At 37.7% G+C, this 14,272-nt stretch overlaps 1 protein-coding gene across 6 annotated transcripts in view; it reads right to left on the bottom strand.

Moving 5' to 3' along the window:
* Positions 1–14,272, bottom strand: part of ADAMTSL1 (ADAMTS like 1) — a 1,062,044-nt gene that overhangs the window by 337,277 nt on the left and 710,495 nt on the right. For all 6 annotated transcript variants that reach the window (XM_008254434.4, XM_008254437.4, XM_008254438.4 and 3 more), the window contains one exon: positions 4,024–4,260. In XM_008254434.4, coding sequence (XP_008252656.3) covers positions 4,024–4,260 — 237 coding nt within the window. The remainder of the gene's footprint in view (positions 1–4,023; positions 4,261–14,272) is intronic.

Here is a 14,272-nt window from a genome sequence, read left to right as displayed (position 1 = left end):
TTGATGCTCCGAGTGTGATTAATTTGACTGATTGCTCTCTGCCCTCTGTCCCGGTTATAATCAGAATGAAAATCCTTTCCTGGTTTAGACTCAGTTCCCTTTGTGTTTCTGCTGATAGTGCCCTGGCACAGACTCAAGCTTGGCCACACTCTGGCTGCTGTTGGAGCCTCCAGTTTAGCTGATCTCTTTACCTCCAGGGATTTCTACTTCACGCTTCTTATATAATAATCTTCCAGAAGGCGAGCTTTGATTATGTCTTTTTGCCCATCAAACTCTGACTTGGAATCCTGTCTGCCCGTCAAGCCTTTGTGATTTTCTCCCAATCTACTTTTTTCTTCTTACTGTGTACCTTTGGGGGTTAGCCTGCTTGCCAGCCAAACTAAATTACTTATTACTGCTTAAATGCAGACTGAGTTCTTTCCATCACCTTTACCATATTATTTCCTCCAACAAAACAAAGAAAGTAATAATAGCCAGTCATAATTTCTATTTGTAAGTTACAATTCTTTTCAAACATGGTCTAATTTACATTTGCCCCCAAGTCTAACATGTCAGACTCATAAGAATCTAAGTTAAAGAGGCAGGTTTATACTTGTAACCCAAAGTCCAGCACTATCACTCAACATCTACTATATATATAATTTATTCTTTAGTTGTTGAGATAGGATTCCATTTCAATTGCCAAGAAACATGAGGCCAGCTGGCAGGAATAGTACAGAAAAAAAAATGCCACGTTGAACTCCCATACAACAGAAACAAACCTAATTTGCTGTTCTGTCTTGCTTATTTTGGTTCATTTGGCAGTGTAATATAGTAGAAACAACACTGGATTAGACATAAGGAGACCTGGAATTTATGCCATGACCAAGCATATAACATTCAGAAGATCATGCAAATGTTCTGGTCCTTAGTTTTTTCATTTACAAAGTGGAAATCTTTCTTGCTTTACTCAAACAAGCAACACATAAGAAATTATTATTCTTTTATTTACCATTTCCTACAATACAGCCTGTTTTCTATAACTCCTTTCCTCAAAATTCTCTACTATTCTCAAAGCTTTTGCAGATTCCATTGTGGGGAGCAACCCGGACTAGACTAAGTTACTGGAATTAGGACTTATTCTATGCATCTGCTCTCCCACAATATGGCGCTGAGAAGGGAGAAACAGCTTCTATGCAGCTGCCTCCAGTTCAACCAATAAACTGTAGGACCTGCTCCTGATTGGAGGAGAGCAGCGTACTTGGCGTGTGGGCAGCCGAGTTGGGATTGGCGGAGGAGGACTATAAAGGAGGAGAGAGACAACATGCATGAGGAACATCTAAGGGGAACATCTGAAGGAACACCTGTGCAGCCCCCGAGAGAGCCTGCCGGCGGTGTGCCGCTCCCCCGTGGAAGTGGGGAATGTGGCAGGGGGAACCGCCCTTCCACGGAGGTGGAAGGGTCGGTAGCCAACCCGGGAAGAACCAGCAGCAAACCTGGGAAGGGCCGAGCAGACGAAAGAACAGCACAGGTTCCTGTGTCGTTCCTCCACGAAGAGGGGGAGCGACATAATGGTGCCGTGACTCGGATATGAAGCCTAGGCAGGGTTTAGTGTCGTTCCTCCACGAAGAGGGGGAGCGACATTCCATAATTAAGGTCCTTTCTAGGTTCCATATAGTGAAATCCTATAATCAAATTTACATCTGAAATTTACATGTCTCTTGTATATAAAGACCTTCATGGGCTGGTGTTGTGGCACAGCTGATTAAGTCACCACTTGAGATGCTGGTATCCCATACTGGAGCGGAGTCCTGACTGCTCTGCTTCTGAACCAGCTCCCTGCTAATGTACCTGGGAAAGAAGCAGAAGCTGGCCAAAGTATTTAGGCCCTTGCCACCCATGTCGAGGATCTAGATGCAGTTCCAGGATCCTGGCTTCAGCCTGGCCCAGCCCTGGATGTTGTGGTCATTTGGAGAGTGAATCAGCTCAGGGAATGGAAGATCGATCTCTCTCTCTATCTCTCTCTCTCTTGCTCTCATTCTTTGTCATTCTGTCTTTCAAGTAAATAAATAAATCTTTAAAAACCCTTCAGTTATGTGTACATCATCTCTGTTCTCCCATGTGAGAAATGTTTGTTCATGCCAGTTTCCCAGTCTCATGATTCTAAATCTCATGAAGGTTACATATGTTCCCGTCTTATGTTCATAAACCTTCTTTGACATCTTACCTCTCTTAGAGCAATTTAGACTATAGATTTTCCCTTTATATCCAAATATAAGTTTTAAGTAATTATATTAATTTGAAACAACAAATCACTGAGACATATTTTAATGGTTCTTCATATATTGCTGGTTGTGTTATTACAGATTCCAAAGAAAGAACATTTCAACCAATATTGTCTTGAGAAAGGAATATATTCTCAAAATGTCTACTTTGCAAAATATGACTGTATTATCGAGACGAGCATAGAGGAAAGTAATAGTGATTCTTACTTCAAAAGCTGGGCTGATCATCCTAATCCAAAAAGTAGATCTAAAAGTAAAATTGGCAATTATAGGGCAAATATACTAACTCTTTCTCACTTTACTAACTCCTTAGTCAAGGTGGAAACTAATAATTTGATATCAGAAAATAAATCTTTTTATTTCTTTTTAAAGTAATTCTTATATATTTAAAATTTTAGTAGACCTAAAAATTAAAAACATGTATGGAGTATCATGTAATGTTTTCTTACACATGTACATTGTGTAATGTCCAATCATTGTAAGTATATTCATATTTCAAGTATTTAACATTTCTTTATGGTGAAAACATTCAAAACCCTATATTCTAGTTTTTTTTTAAATAGAGAAATGTATAGTGCATTAACATTATCTATAGTTCCCCACTGTGTAATAGAATTCCAGAGCTTCTTACTCCTGTCTTGCTATAACCTAGTACATATCAACCATTCTCCATTCCCCACATTTTGTGAGATCATCTGTTTTTAGACTATGTATATAAGTGAGATCATCTGATATTTGTCTTTCTATGCTTGGCTTATTTCACATAAGGTAATGACCTCTGGTTCTATTCATGTTATTTAAAGTGATGAGATAGCACCATTTTAATGGATGAGTAATAGCCAATTGTATATATATACTACATTTTCTTTATCCATTCATTAGTGGCTGAACACTTATGTTGTTTCCATTTCTTGTCTACAATAAACATGGGCATGTGGTTGTCTCTTAATGGATTTTATTTTTCTTGCATATATGTATAGGAGTGGAATTCCTGGATCATATGGTTGTTCTTTTTTTAGTTTTGCAAGAATCTCCATACTATTTTCCACATTTCCATCAATAGTGTGTATGGATTCCCTTTTCTCCACATCCTCACCAATACTTGTTTTTATTTTTACTTACTTATTTTTTATGATTTTGGTAATCAGTCTTAGTGGTTTGGGGTGGTATTTCATCGTAGTTTTGATTTTTATTTCTCTGGCGATTAGCATTTTTTCATGTACTCATTGGTCATTTGTAAGTTTTCCTTAGAAATCAAACGTTTTTTGCTATCTTGCAAATTTAGATTTAGATGACATAGCCAAACCTTTCTCTACCATTTGTCTATTTTTTCAACACAATGGGGGTTAGAACAAAGGAGAAACAAGTTCTCTTGTAGTGTGATTGGAGACTTTAGTTTTATCTGAATTATTTTGAAGTTCTAGGTAAATGAAAATTAATGCCTGCAAACAAACATGCACACACATGCATACACACAAAATCTAGTTAGAGGCAATTTCAAAGTCTAGTACATAAGTAATACATAATATTCAAGATTTTTTATTTAACCATATTCAAGTGACACTCTGAAAAGAAAAAGAAACTCTAATCCACTTTTCCTTAATACAAAATATAACAATCATACTTTTCAGCAAAATTCAGCCTTAAGGTTCAAATCTGTCACCATTTATAAATTGTAGGAAGGGTAACAGCGAGTGATTCAGATGGTAAAACTGCTACAACCTTCTAGACAAATGGAAGAAAAGAAATCTGCACTTACTTGGCATAAACCACTGATGCACATATCCAGAGATTCTGTATAGCAACGGGTACCATCCAAGACTTTCGGTGCTAGTTCAACAATCAAGGTCGTTCCTTTGGCTTGGCACTTGAGTGAACACGGGTTGTCCGGGTCATTAGACACAGGAAGCCATTCATAAAATTGGCCATGGTGCTTGACATCGTTATGAGCTGAGCATTGCTGAGCCCGGAAATCACCTGCTTCTGGTGGGCAGTCCTGGAGAAGAAAGGCAGGCAGGATAAGGTTAAGAGGACAGCCCCACACAGAAACCTGGGCCAGCAATGTGGTTTGCTTAGGTCTGAGAAAACTATGTAAATGTCCTGGCTGTTTCAGATGGACCTTACTGTATCATCATGGATGCTCTATGATTATTGAATCTAAAAGCAAACATTCATAGAACAGCATTGCCCTGTTTTATAAAATGGGATTCTTGACTATGTTCTGAAACCTTAGTGGCAGTAGTAGCATTTAAGGCTCTGGAATTTCACAGAGAAAATATTCTTTTCTTCCTAGGTAAGCTGATGTATAAACAGATACATGTTTAGGAAGAACATAAAATCATTTATGATGAACATGAAATGTAAGATCTCAAGGACATTTTATTGTTAGTATTAGATATGTTGATTAAAAGAAAGTAATAAATGAAAATAATAATATCTGTAACTTAGGTATAGATATGCTGGAACTCAATGTGGCTCAAGTGATTCTTAAGGAAGACCTTTCTCTCTGCCTTTCTCTCTCACTGTCCACTCTGCCTGTCAAAAAAAAAAATTGACAACTTAATAGTTTCTTAAGTGATGGGATACAATTTAAAATCTTTGAAAAAGATCCATAAATAGATAATACATGTCTGTGTTATACATGATATATGCTTCTTTATTATGAGAAACAAACAAAAAATACAACCTGCAAATCCATGCTATGAATTACAAAACAGGTAAATTGTTTCAAACCATGACAGGCTACATAAGCCAAATTTAAGTGTGTTAACCTGAAAGGAACTGCTCTAAGGGACTGTTCCATCTGTTCTAAGATAAGAACACAGATGAACTATTTAATATTACCTCTTCATTGACTCATTCCAAAGACAAGACTTGACCTAGTTTACAAATTCTATCAATATCTGCTTAGATCTCACTTCCTAACTTCTGCACTAAAATAACTTTGTAGTGAACCGCACCCCCCATACTTGACATGTACACTTTCCGAAATTTTCCCACCTGACACACTACGAAGTCTCTGTCAAAATGTTCTTTCCCTTGCTTAGTTTTTTTTTTTTTTAAGATTTATTTATTTATTTGAAAGTCAGAGTTACACAGAGAGAGAGGAGAGACAGAAAGAGAGAGAAAGAGGTCTTCTATCCAATGGTTCATTCCCCAATTGGCCACAACGGCCGGAGAGCTGCACAGATCAGAAGCCAGGAGCCAGGAGCTTCTTCTGGGTCTCCCACGTGGGTGCAGGGGCCCAAGGACTTGGGCCATCTTCTACTGCTTTCCCAGGCCATAGCAAAGAACTGCATTGGAAGTAGAACAGCCAGGTCTCAAACCGGCACCCATGTGGGATGCTAGCGCTCAGGCTAGGGCGTTAACTAACTGCACCACAGCGCTGGCCCAGCTTAGTAGTTTTGATAAATCTCACTTTCTATGATCTACAATGTTTGCCTGGTGGTCATCGCATGGGGATTTCCACTGTGGAACTGATAATTTAATTAATTAATTAATTAATTTGCATAACACCTCTCCGATTTTCAAGAGTCACCGGATTAATAAGCAGCACAGAAGAGGTAATGTACAAGAATATGGAGAAAATTATTAGGAACAACCCCAAATACCTCTCATAATTAATCTACTGTTTTCTACAATATAAGTGAACCAGCTACAAGGGAATCCCAGGGTCAGGCTGGATCACCTTTGTCTTAATAAAGGTAAAGTGCAACTAAGTCCTTTTAGTATGAACCAGATATAATTTTCTATCTTCCTAATTCCAACAAAGCAGCATCAATCACATTTTAAAATCAATGATGCTAAAGAAGGAGGTACCTTTCTCTGAAGGGAGGAGAGAACCTCCACTTTGACTATGACCTTGTCTAAACAAGACAAGAGTCGGAGAACTCAGAGGGCTTCCATAGCCTTGGAAACTCATGACTGGAACATAGGGAGATTACTGATGCCATAGACAGGAGTGTCAATTGGTAAAGTCAACAACAGGAGTCACTGTGCACTTACTCCTCATGTAGGATCTCTGTCCTTAATGTGCTGTGCATTGAGATTTAATGCTATAACGAGTACTCAAACAATATATTTCACTTTGTGTTTCTATGGGGGTGCAAACTGTTGAAATCTCTACTTAATGCATACTAAACTGATCCTCTGTAAAAAAAAAAAAAAAAAAAAAAAAGAAATTATCAATTCCCAACTTGACTCTCACTGGGATTAAACATGACAATAGGTCTGCTCTGATTTCATCATCATTTAAAAAAAATCATCTATTATTTTTCACTTTATGTTTCTGTGTGGGAGGAAACTGTTGAAATCCTTACTTAATGTATACTAAGCTGATCTTCTGTATATTAAGATAATCGAAAATGAATCTTGATGTGAATGGAAGGGGAGAGGGAGTGGGAAAGGGGAGGGTTGTGGGTGGGAGGGACGGTATGGGGGGGAAGCCATTGTAATCCACAAGTCATACTTTGGTGTCGCTCCCCCTCTTCGTGGAGGAACGACACAGGACCCTGCGCTGTTCTTTCGTCTGCTCGGCCCTCCCCGGGTTTGCTGCTGGTTCTTCCCGGGTTGGCTACCGTCCCTTCCACCTCCTTGGAAGGGCGGTTCCCCCTGCCACTTTCCCCACTTCCGCAGGAGAGTGGCACACTGCCGGCCGGCTCTCTCGGGGGCTGCACAGGTGTTCCTTCAGATAGATATTCCTCTTAGATGTTCCTGGTGCATGTTGTCTCTCTCCTCCTTTATAGTCCTCTTCCACCAATCCCAACTCTGCTATCCACACGCCAAGTACGCTGCTCTCCTCCAATCAGGAGCAGGTCCTACAATTTATTGGTTGAACTGGAGGCAGCTGTGTAGAAGCTGTTTCTCCCTTCTCAGCGCCATATTGTGGGAAAGCAGATGCATAGAATAAGTCTTAATTCCAGTAACTTAGTCTAGTCCGAGTTGCTCCCCACACTTTGGAAATTTATATTCATTAAATAAAAGTTTAAAAAAAAACCAATGATGCTACATCAGGTACAGATGGTACAAAGCTCCAGAGTCTCTCAGGAGTGAGCCCTTTGGTTTGACAAAATGTGTTGATTCTTCCCATCTCTCCTAAAATGAATAAAACTCAAAAGCAGTCAAGGATATAACTAGCAAAACATGAAGTTAAAAGACCTTTAGGTCTTCTTTTCTGTGGAAAAAAGCAGTAAACATATCTGGACGTATTGAGAACCAGCATGCAATGCAGACAGTCATTTTTGTTTGCAGCGAACTTTTATGTAATGGCTTTGAGAACACCTACTTTAGATGTGGAGATCTTTCCAAACTGGAGAAATATCTCTGAGGATAATAACGTTCACCAGTATCTTCACTCTTATTATTACTGTCTTTCCTTTTACCCCTGTTTTGTAGAGGTAGGAAAATATATTTTGTAAAGTTGCAAATGCACTTAAATCCTGGAGTTCAAAGTTGGAACCTGAATTTGAACCTTTCTAATGTTTGAATTTGTTTGTACTTGGCAAAATGCAACTTCCTATTTTAAGAAAAGGACTTAAGAAGACTTATAAAACAGGTTCAGAAAGCTTCTTGGACATCAAATAGCTCTTACAAAATAACATTTTGATGATTTAAGTGTAAATGAATCAGAAACATATGAATCAAATTTCCCTTGAAATACTCTTGTTTAAAAATTAAGGGAAGAAGGATTTGGCAAAGCACTCTTTGTTTGAACCCAAAACATCTTAAATATAGCTCAAGATACTCATTGAAAGCCTAAAACAGCTGGGATCATCCAGCTGCAGGGGTGGAAACTCAAGCACAGTCATTGTATCCTCTTCTTCCACAAGCAACTGAGTAATAATAATAATAATAATAATAATATTTGTATAGACATTTGCCATATAAGAGTTTTTAGTTTTTCATTGGTCCATGAAACTACTATACTTCCTTTGCATTATCTTTGAAATAGCAGCTTCTGGAGAGCTGCTTATGATAGGTACCACAAGTCATCTGTTGTGACCATGAGGATGAGGGGAGGTTTTCCCAAAGGAATACTGATGTAGAATATGCTGAACTGCTACAATGTGAGATTTCTGCTCTCATAAATATTAGTGATATGAATAATAAACTTTCAAATGGAATACTTCAAATCAAGACTAAAATAAATTATGCTTTATATATTTTTGCACTGAACATGGCTTGTAGGCAGTAAGGTAAAGACAACATTACTAACAAGTCTAGTGGCTATTTGAGCCAAATAATCTTACCACCATCCTTGCCAAGAATATGGCAAAAAAACAAATCATAGTATAGGAAAGGACCCCAACTTCTAGACCCTTCTATCTCCAGAATCGCCATCAAGTGGAAAGGAAACAAGAGAAAGCAATCGGTTCTATGCTCCCCCTGATCTCCTGCCTCTTTCCAACAAGCGCTAATACACCTGTGGGTTGACAGCTATGTGTCAGAGTCTAAAACAATGTGTTTTTTCTCTGAAATAATCAGATGACCCTATGAATTCCTGTATTTAGTCACTTGATACAATAGTTTTTCTCTCCAGTTTTAAGTACTCTATCCCAGCTATATCCTAACTCTCTTGGTTAAAAGAATAAAAATAAAATATAACCTTTTATTTGCTCCCAATATAATTAATTCAGAAAGTCCATGGAGTTCTGCCATATATGAATCCAATTCAAAACATTTTCTGATTAATCAACTAGCCAGTGGGAAAGATAAGATGGATCCCAGATGTCCCCTGATGATGACAGGTAGATCAGATTACACTAGGGGACAGTGAAAGGTCAGCTTCCCAGAGTGTAGTCATTGGGCAAAATGTAAAAGATGCTATCTCAGCAACTAAGGTGGCAGCATATAAAAGGCCTTTAAAATGCTTTTGGAAAAATATACAGACTATGGATTCATGGTCAGGAAAAGCATTAATTTTTATTTTCATTCTTTTTAGAGGAGACATTTTCCTTTTAGGGGGGATCTCTGTTTTACCTTTGCTCTTAAAATTCAGTAGTTGAACTAGTCTGTTATTTTCTGTTTCATTTAATTCATTATATGAGTGCCATGTTACAAATATGCTAAGTCTATGTTTCTATGCTTTTATTTGTAAAGTTGACATTAATAGCTGATAGTATATATTAAAAAAAAAAACACTAGAAACTAATTTCAGATGATGGCCATATGCACTGTAGTAACTAAAAGAAATTGATCCTGGGGCTGAGATTGTGGTGCAGTGGGTTAAACCACCACTTCTGATACTGGAATCCCTAAATTTAAGAGCTGGTTTAAGCCCTGGCTGCTCTGCCTATAAGCTAGCTTCCTGCTAATGTGACTGGGAAGATAGCAGAGTATGGCTTGGGTGCTTGGGCACTGCCACCCGTGCAGTATACAAGGATGGAATTCCTGGCTCCTGGCTTCAGCCTTGGTCTCTCCCTTTCTTTGTGTTGCTCTGCCTTTCAAATAAATAAATCATTAAAAGAAAAATCTGTCCTTCTGACCACAATTTCTCTTTTCTGGAACTGTTTTAAACTATATACCATCTCTCCATATTGTGCTAATGCCTGTCCTTCACAGAACTTTCTGTTCAAGAAAACAAAAATTAGAATTGCTTAGTAAGGCATCATCTATTCTTTTTCAATTTTGGGCCACCACTTTAAGATAAAAATATAATGAGAACTTTATCCTTGGGGCCAACGCTATGGCGCATCAGGTTAATACCCTGGCCTGAAGTGCTGGCATCCCATATGGGCACCAGTTTGAGACCTGGCTGTTCCACTTCCAATGCAGTTCTCTGCTATGGCCTGGGAAAGCAGTAGAAGATGGCCCAAGTCCTTGGGCCCCTGCACCCACGTGGGAGACCCGGAAGAAGCTCTTGGCTCCTGGCTTTGGATCAATGCAGCTCCGGCCTTTGAGGCCAATTGGGGACTGAACCATTGGATGGAAGACCTCTCTCTGCCTCTCTTCTCTCTGTGTAACTCTGACTTTCAAATAAATAAATAAAATCTTTTAAAAAAAGAGCTTTATCCTCTATCTCAAGACTTTATAAAATATCATTTTACCCCTGAAATATTAGGAATCTCAATTTATTGATGCTACAACAGGAAAAGGTGACCCTAAAATGTTCCATAGAAATTTATTATAGAAATAAATGGATGGAGGATCTAGAAAATATTTCATTAAAGCACTCAAATTTCCTAGCACATTTATGTAAATGGTAGGTTACTTCTTTTATTTATATTGGTCTTATTACTTGGACTTTCTGTTTCTTTAATTCAAAGTAAGGTGAAACCACTGAACAGTAAATATCCCTTAATACTTCCCAATCTATTATGATGTTTTATTCTCAGAAACATAACCAATGCTTCAGTTTCTATTTCCAAGTCAGAACCCCTCTCTCTCGAATTCTAAGTCTGTACACAGTTGGCCCTTGGTATCTGCAGGGTCCACATTTAAGGATTCCACAAACCATGGATTGAAAATACTTGAAAAAAATTGCATCTGCAATGAATATGTATAGATTCTTTTTTCTTGTATTATTCCCTAAACAATACAATATAAAAACCCCTAACATAACATTTAGATTTTATTATACTTTATAAGTGATCTCAAGATAATGGGAGAATATACATAGATTATGTGTAAATACTGTGTACTATCTTACATAAGGGATACAAGCACCAGTGGATTTGGGTACCCCAAAGGGGTCCTAGAACAAATCCCCCATGGATACCAAGGGATGATTACATACAATTGCTTACTCATCTTCTGTATTTCTAAGATATCAACAGTTCATGAGAAACCTAGACTCATGTTCTTTCCCACTGTCCCACTGATTCTGTTCCCTTTGCTCAATTCCCCATTCCAGTTAATGTCAACTCGACTATTTTTATTTTTTTGGACAAAAACCTTATAGTAGTAGTTCTCAAACTTAAACATGTATGAACATTACCTGGAGGGCTTGATAGAACACAAGATTGCTGACGTCTCACCTATCAGAGTTTATATTTCAATAGATCTGGGGTGAGGTCCAGGAATTTGCATTTCAAGCGATTCCCAGAAGTGGCTGAAGTTGCTGGTTCGGTAGAAAGCACACTTTGAGAACTGCTCTCTCAGAATCATCTTTGCTTCCCACATCCAATTCACAAGAGGTGGAGTTCAATACACAAAAGTATGCTGCATCTGACCACAGGCAAGTCCAAACCACCATCACACCTTCCTGCATTCCTGTAGCAGTTCCCTAATTGATCTCCCTCCTGCTCTTGCTCGCCTAGAGGCTTCTGTCAACACACCAGCTAGAATGAGCTTATTAAAGCTTAAAGCAGATGATGTCACTTTTCTGCTACAACTGTGATAGCTCCTCACTTGACTCAGCTTAAAAGCCCAAATCCTCGTCTGAGAGACCATCCTGTTGGCCTATCACAGCCTGCTTTCCTGGCTGACTTGGCTGTAGTCATCTCTACTCACTGCTACCTCTTGAACACCTCAGGAACACTCCTTTAGGACACTTCCCTTATCTTATTGCCTCTGCCTGAAATTCTCTCTTCCCAGATTCTAGTAGCAAATTACATCAACTCCACCAAGTGTTTGCCCAAAGAACACCCTCTCAATGAGGCTGGCCCTGATGATGTAAATGGCAACCCTATTGCCATTGAGTTCTCTTTATCCTGCTCAACGTTCCTCTTGTCCCTAACACTTAATCACCATCAAGTGTACCATATAAATTACTTATGCATTATGCTGACATTTTATTGTCTGTCTCTTTCCATTAAGGTCTGACCTCCAAAAAAGACAGAAATTGACTATTTGGCTTGCTGCTGTATACCAGGTCGATTTGTTGAAGGGATAACTGGCCCACATGTTAAATAAATGAAACAGAGGTCATATTTTTCATTGTGGAAACTCTGATTCTCTTTTCTGAAATCTTTTAAGAATTTAAATCATGATGGTTTTATAATTAATGGAACATCTCATTTTTCTTTTTTTGTTAAAAAGTTAAAAGAAATCTAAACATTTCAGACACTGGGAAAATTGAGCAGAGAGTCTTGCCTATTTTCTGAATAGGCAGATTGATATTTCCTCCCCCATGTAAACAAATTTAATAGGGCAATATTAGACAGCATGAAATGTGCTGAACTCATTTATTATTCAAAAATAGCCAGACATTTGTAAATTTTATATAACACTTCGTGTTATATACATGCACTATAAAGTGCTAACATTAAGGTACTCAGTTTTATCCGCCAAATTTTGGCCACCTGCTTATACTAACATCAACATCATCATCAAAAGCATTTATTTGTGCAAGACTGCTAGCTGCTATGTAAAATGAAATTAAACAGACATAGTCCCTGCCCTGTCTAGACAGTCTGTATGGATACAGTTCTATTATATTTCAAGAACATAATATTTAAATCCCTAACACATCACTATGAGTGCAAAGAACAGAAACTGGGGTGGATTTTGGAGAGTGGTGCCATAGTAGGCAAAGACCATTCTTGGCTCACTTTTCCTCCTTTATAAAAAAGCCAAAAGATTTTTCAAACCAGAATTAAATGGCTTGGAATACCATATTTCAATCCATGTTAGATAAAGTTTTAAAGTTTTTGTCCTGTTCTCTCTTTTGTTTTTGCTGGCACAAAATGCCAAATTTTATCATTTTATATTTTTATCATTTATATTTTATCATTCTATTATTTGCCACAACCTTGCCACCCCAGCCTATACTCTCAGTACTTTTAGAAAAATAATATATTCAAAGGAAATGAGTATCTATGAAAACTAATCAGTATCTTAATCACTTATTGTGGGTAAGCCTCATGGTCAACAAAATAGTATCCTTACAACTTTGTGACCCTGTAAAATAATATGGAATCTCTCTCACATGTTCAAAGTTTTGGATGCGCCCTTCTATCTGTCTTCTATGGATGTACTAGTTACTGGTTTATTTAACAGTTTAATCTGCTGTTCCTCAGGTACAGATAGAAGCATATTTCTTCAGGTCCAAATAGGAGAAATACAAAATGGAAGATACAACAAATCATCAACACAATACTACTAGCTCCTATAGCTTTCTATTTGCAAACAAATGCTTTGCCTGGGTAGTTTTTAATGCCTGCAGGCACCTGAGAACTGATCTATGTAAAAACATTTAAAACATTTCATATTAACAGTTCATGCTTTTCCCCCTTTGGGTAACTTTTATTTCAGTAATTTTATTTTTTTTCTCCTTTGAACAATGCAGACTTTTGGAATCTCATTCCCCAGAGGTATTTGTAAGACTGGTTGTAGTTTATCATGTTAGACTCTTAAATTCTCTCAATTTTGAAAATATTCATTGCTTGAGGCTTTTTATTATTTTTAGTCTTTTTCTTTGAATTAGATTCAATTTAGCAGTATCTTTGCTTCAGTCAGCATTTCTGATTTTTAATATTTTTTTATTCTAGTCAAAAATAAGTGTTCTCTTCCCTTTCTAAAAATTAGCATATGAGAAGGAGATAATTTGTTACCCTTTTTCTAACAAGGCATGCTATTTCATTTTAATAAGCACATAACTATACAATATTTTGTTCTCAGATTGCAATTAACAAAATATTTGTGGCAGAGAGTCAGGTTGGGGAAAGACTAGTGTAGAGGAGTTTTAGATAAATACTTCAGCAGTCACCACTGCTTGGGAGTGTTGCAAAACAAGTTCTTTGTACTTCTATTTATAAGTGGCAAAGGGTGAGCTTGATAGGTTGTAACAGAGTACAAATATGGAGACCAGAGTTGCTTCCTGGAACTGGGAAGTTCTCATATTAGTCACATATAAGAAAAATAGAAAAAAACATTATCTAGCACAAATGCCATGTGAGACAGTTTGGATAGACTCTAGCATTCTCTCTTTACCATCTGTCCTTCCCAACCTCTTAACAAACCACCTGATGTTCCTGCAGCTTAACTTTGTTTTGGCTATAAAGGGGTCCTGCCAATGCTGTATGTTTTCCTGAGTGCTGTATCTAATCAATATTGCTTTTTAAAAGCAA

The sequence above is a fragment of the Oryctolagus cuniculus genome, chromosome 1 (assembly GCF_964237555.1).
Source record: "Oryctolagus cuniculus chromosome 1, mOryCun1.1, whole genome shotgun sequence".
NCBI lineage: Eukaryota > Metazoa > Chordata > Mammalia > Lagomorpha > Leporidae > Oryctolagus > Oryctolagus cuniculus.
Note: the sequence above shows the minus strand (reverse complement) of the source record. Positions and strands in the feature narration are given on the sequence as shown.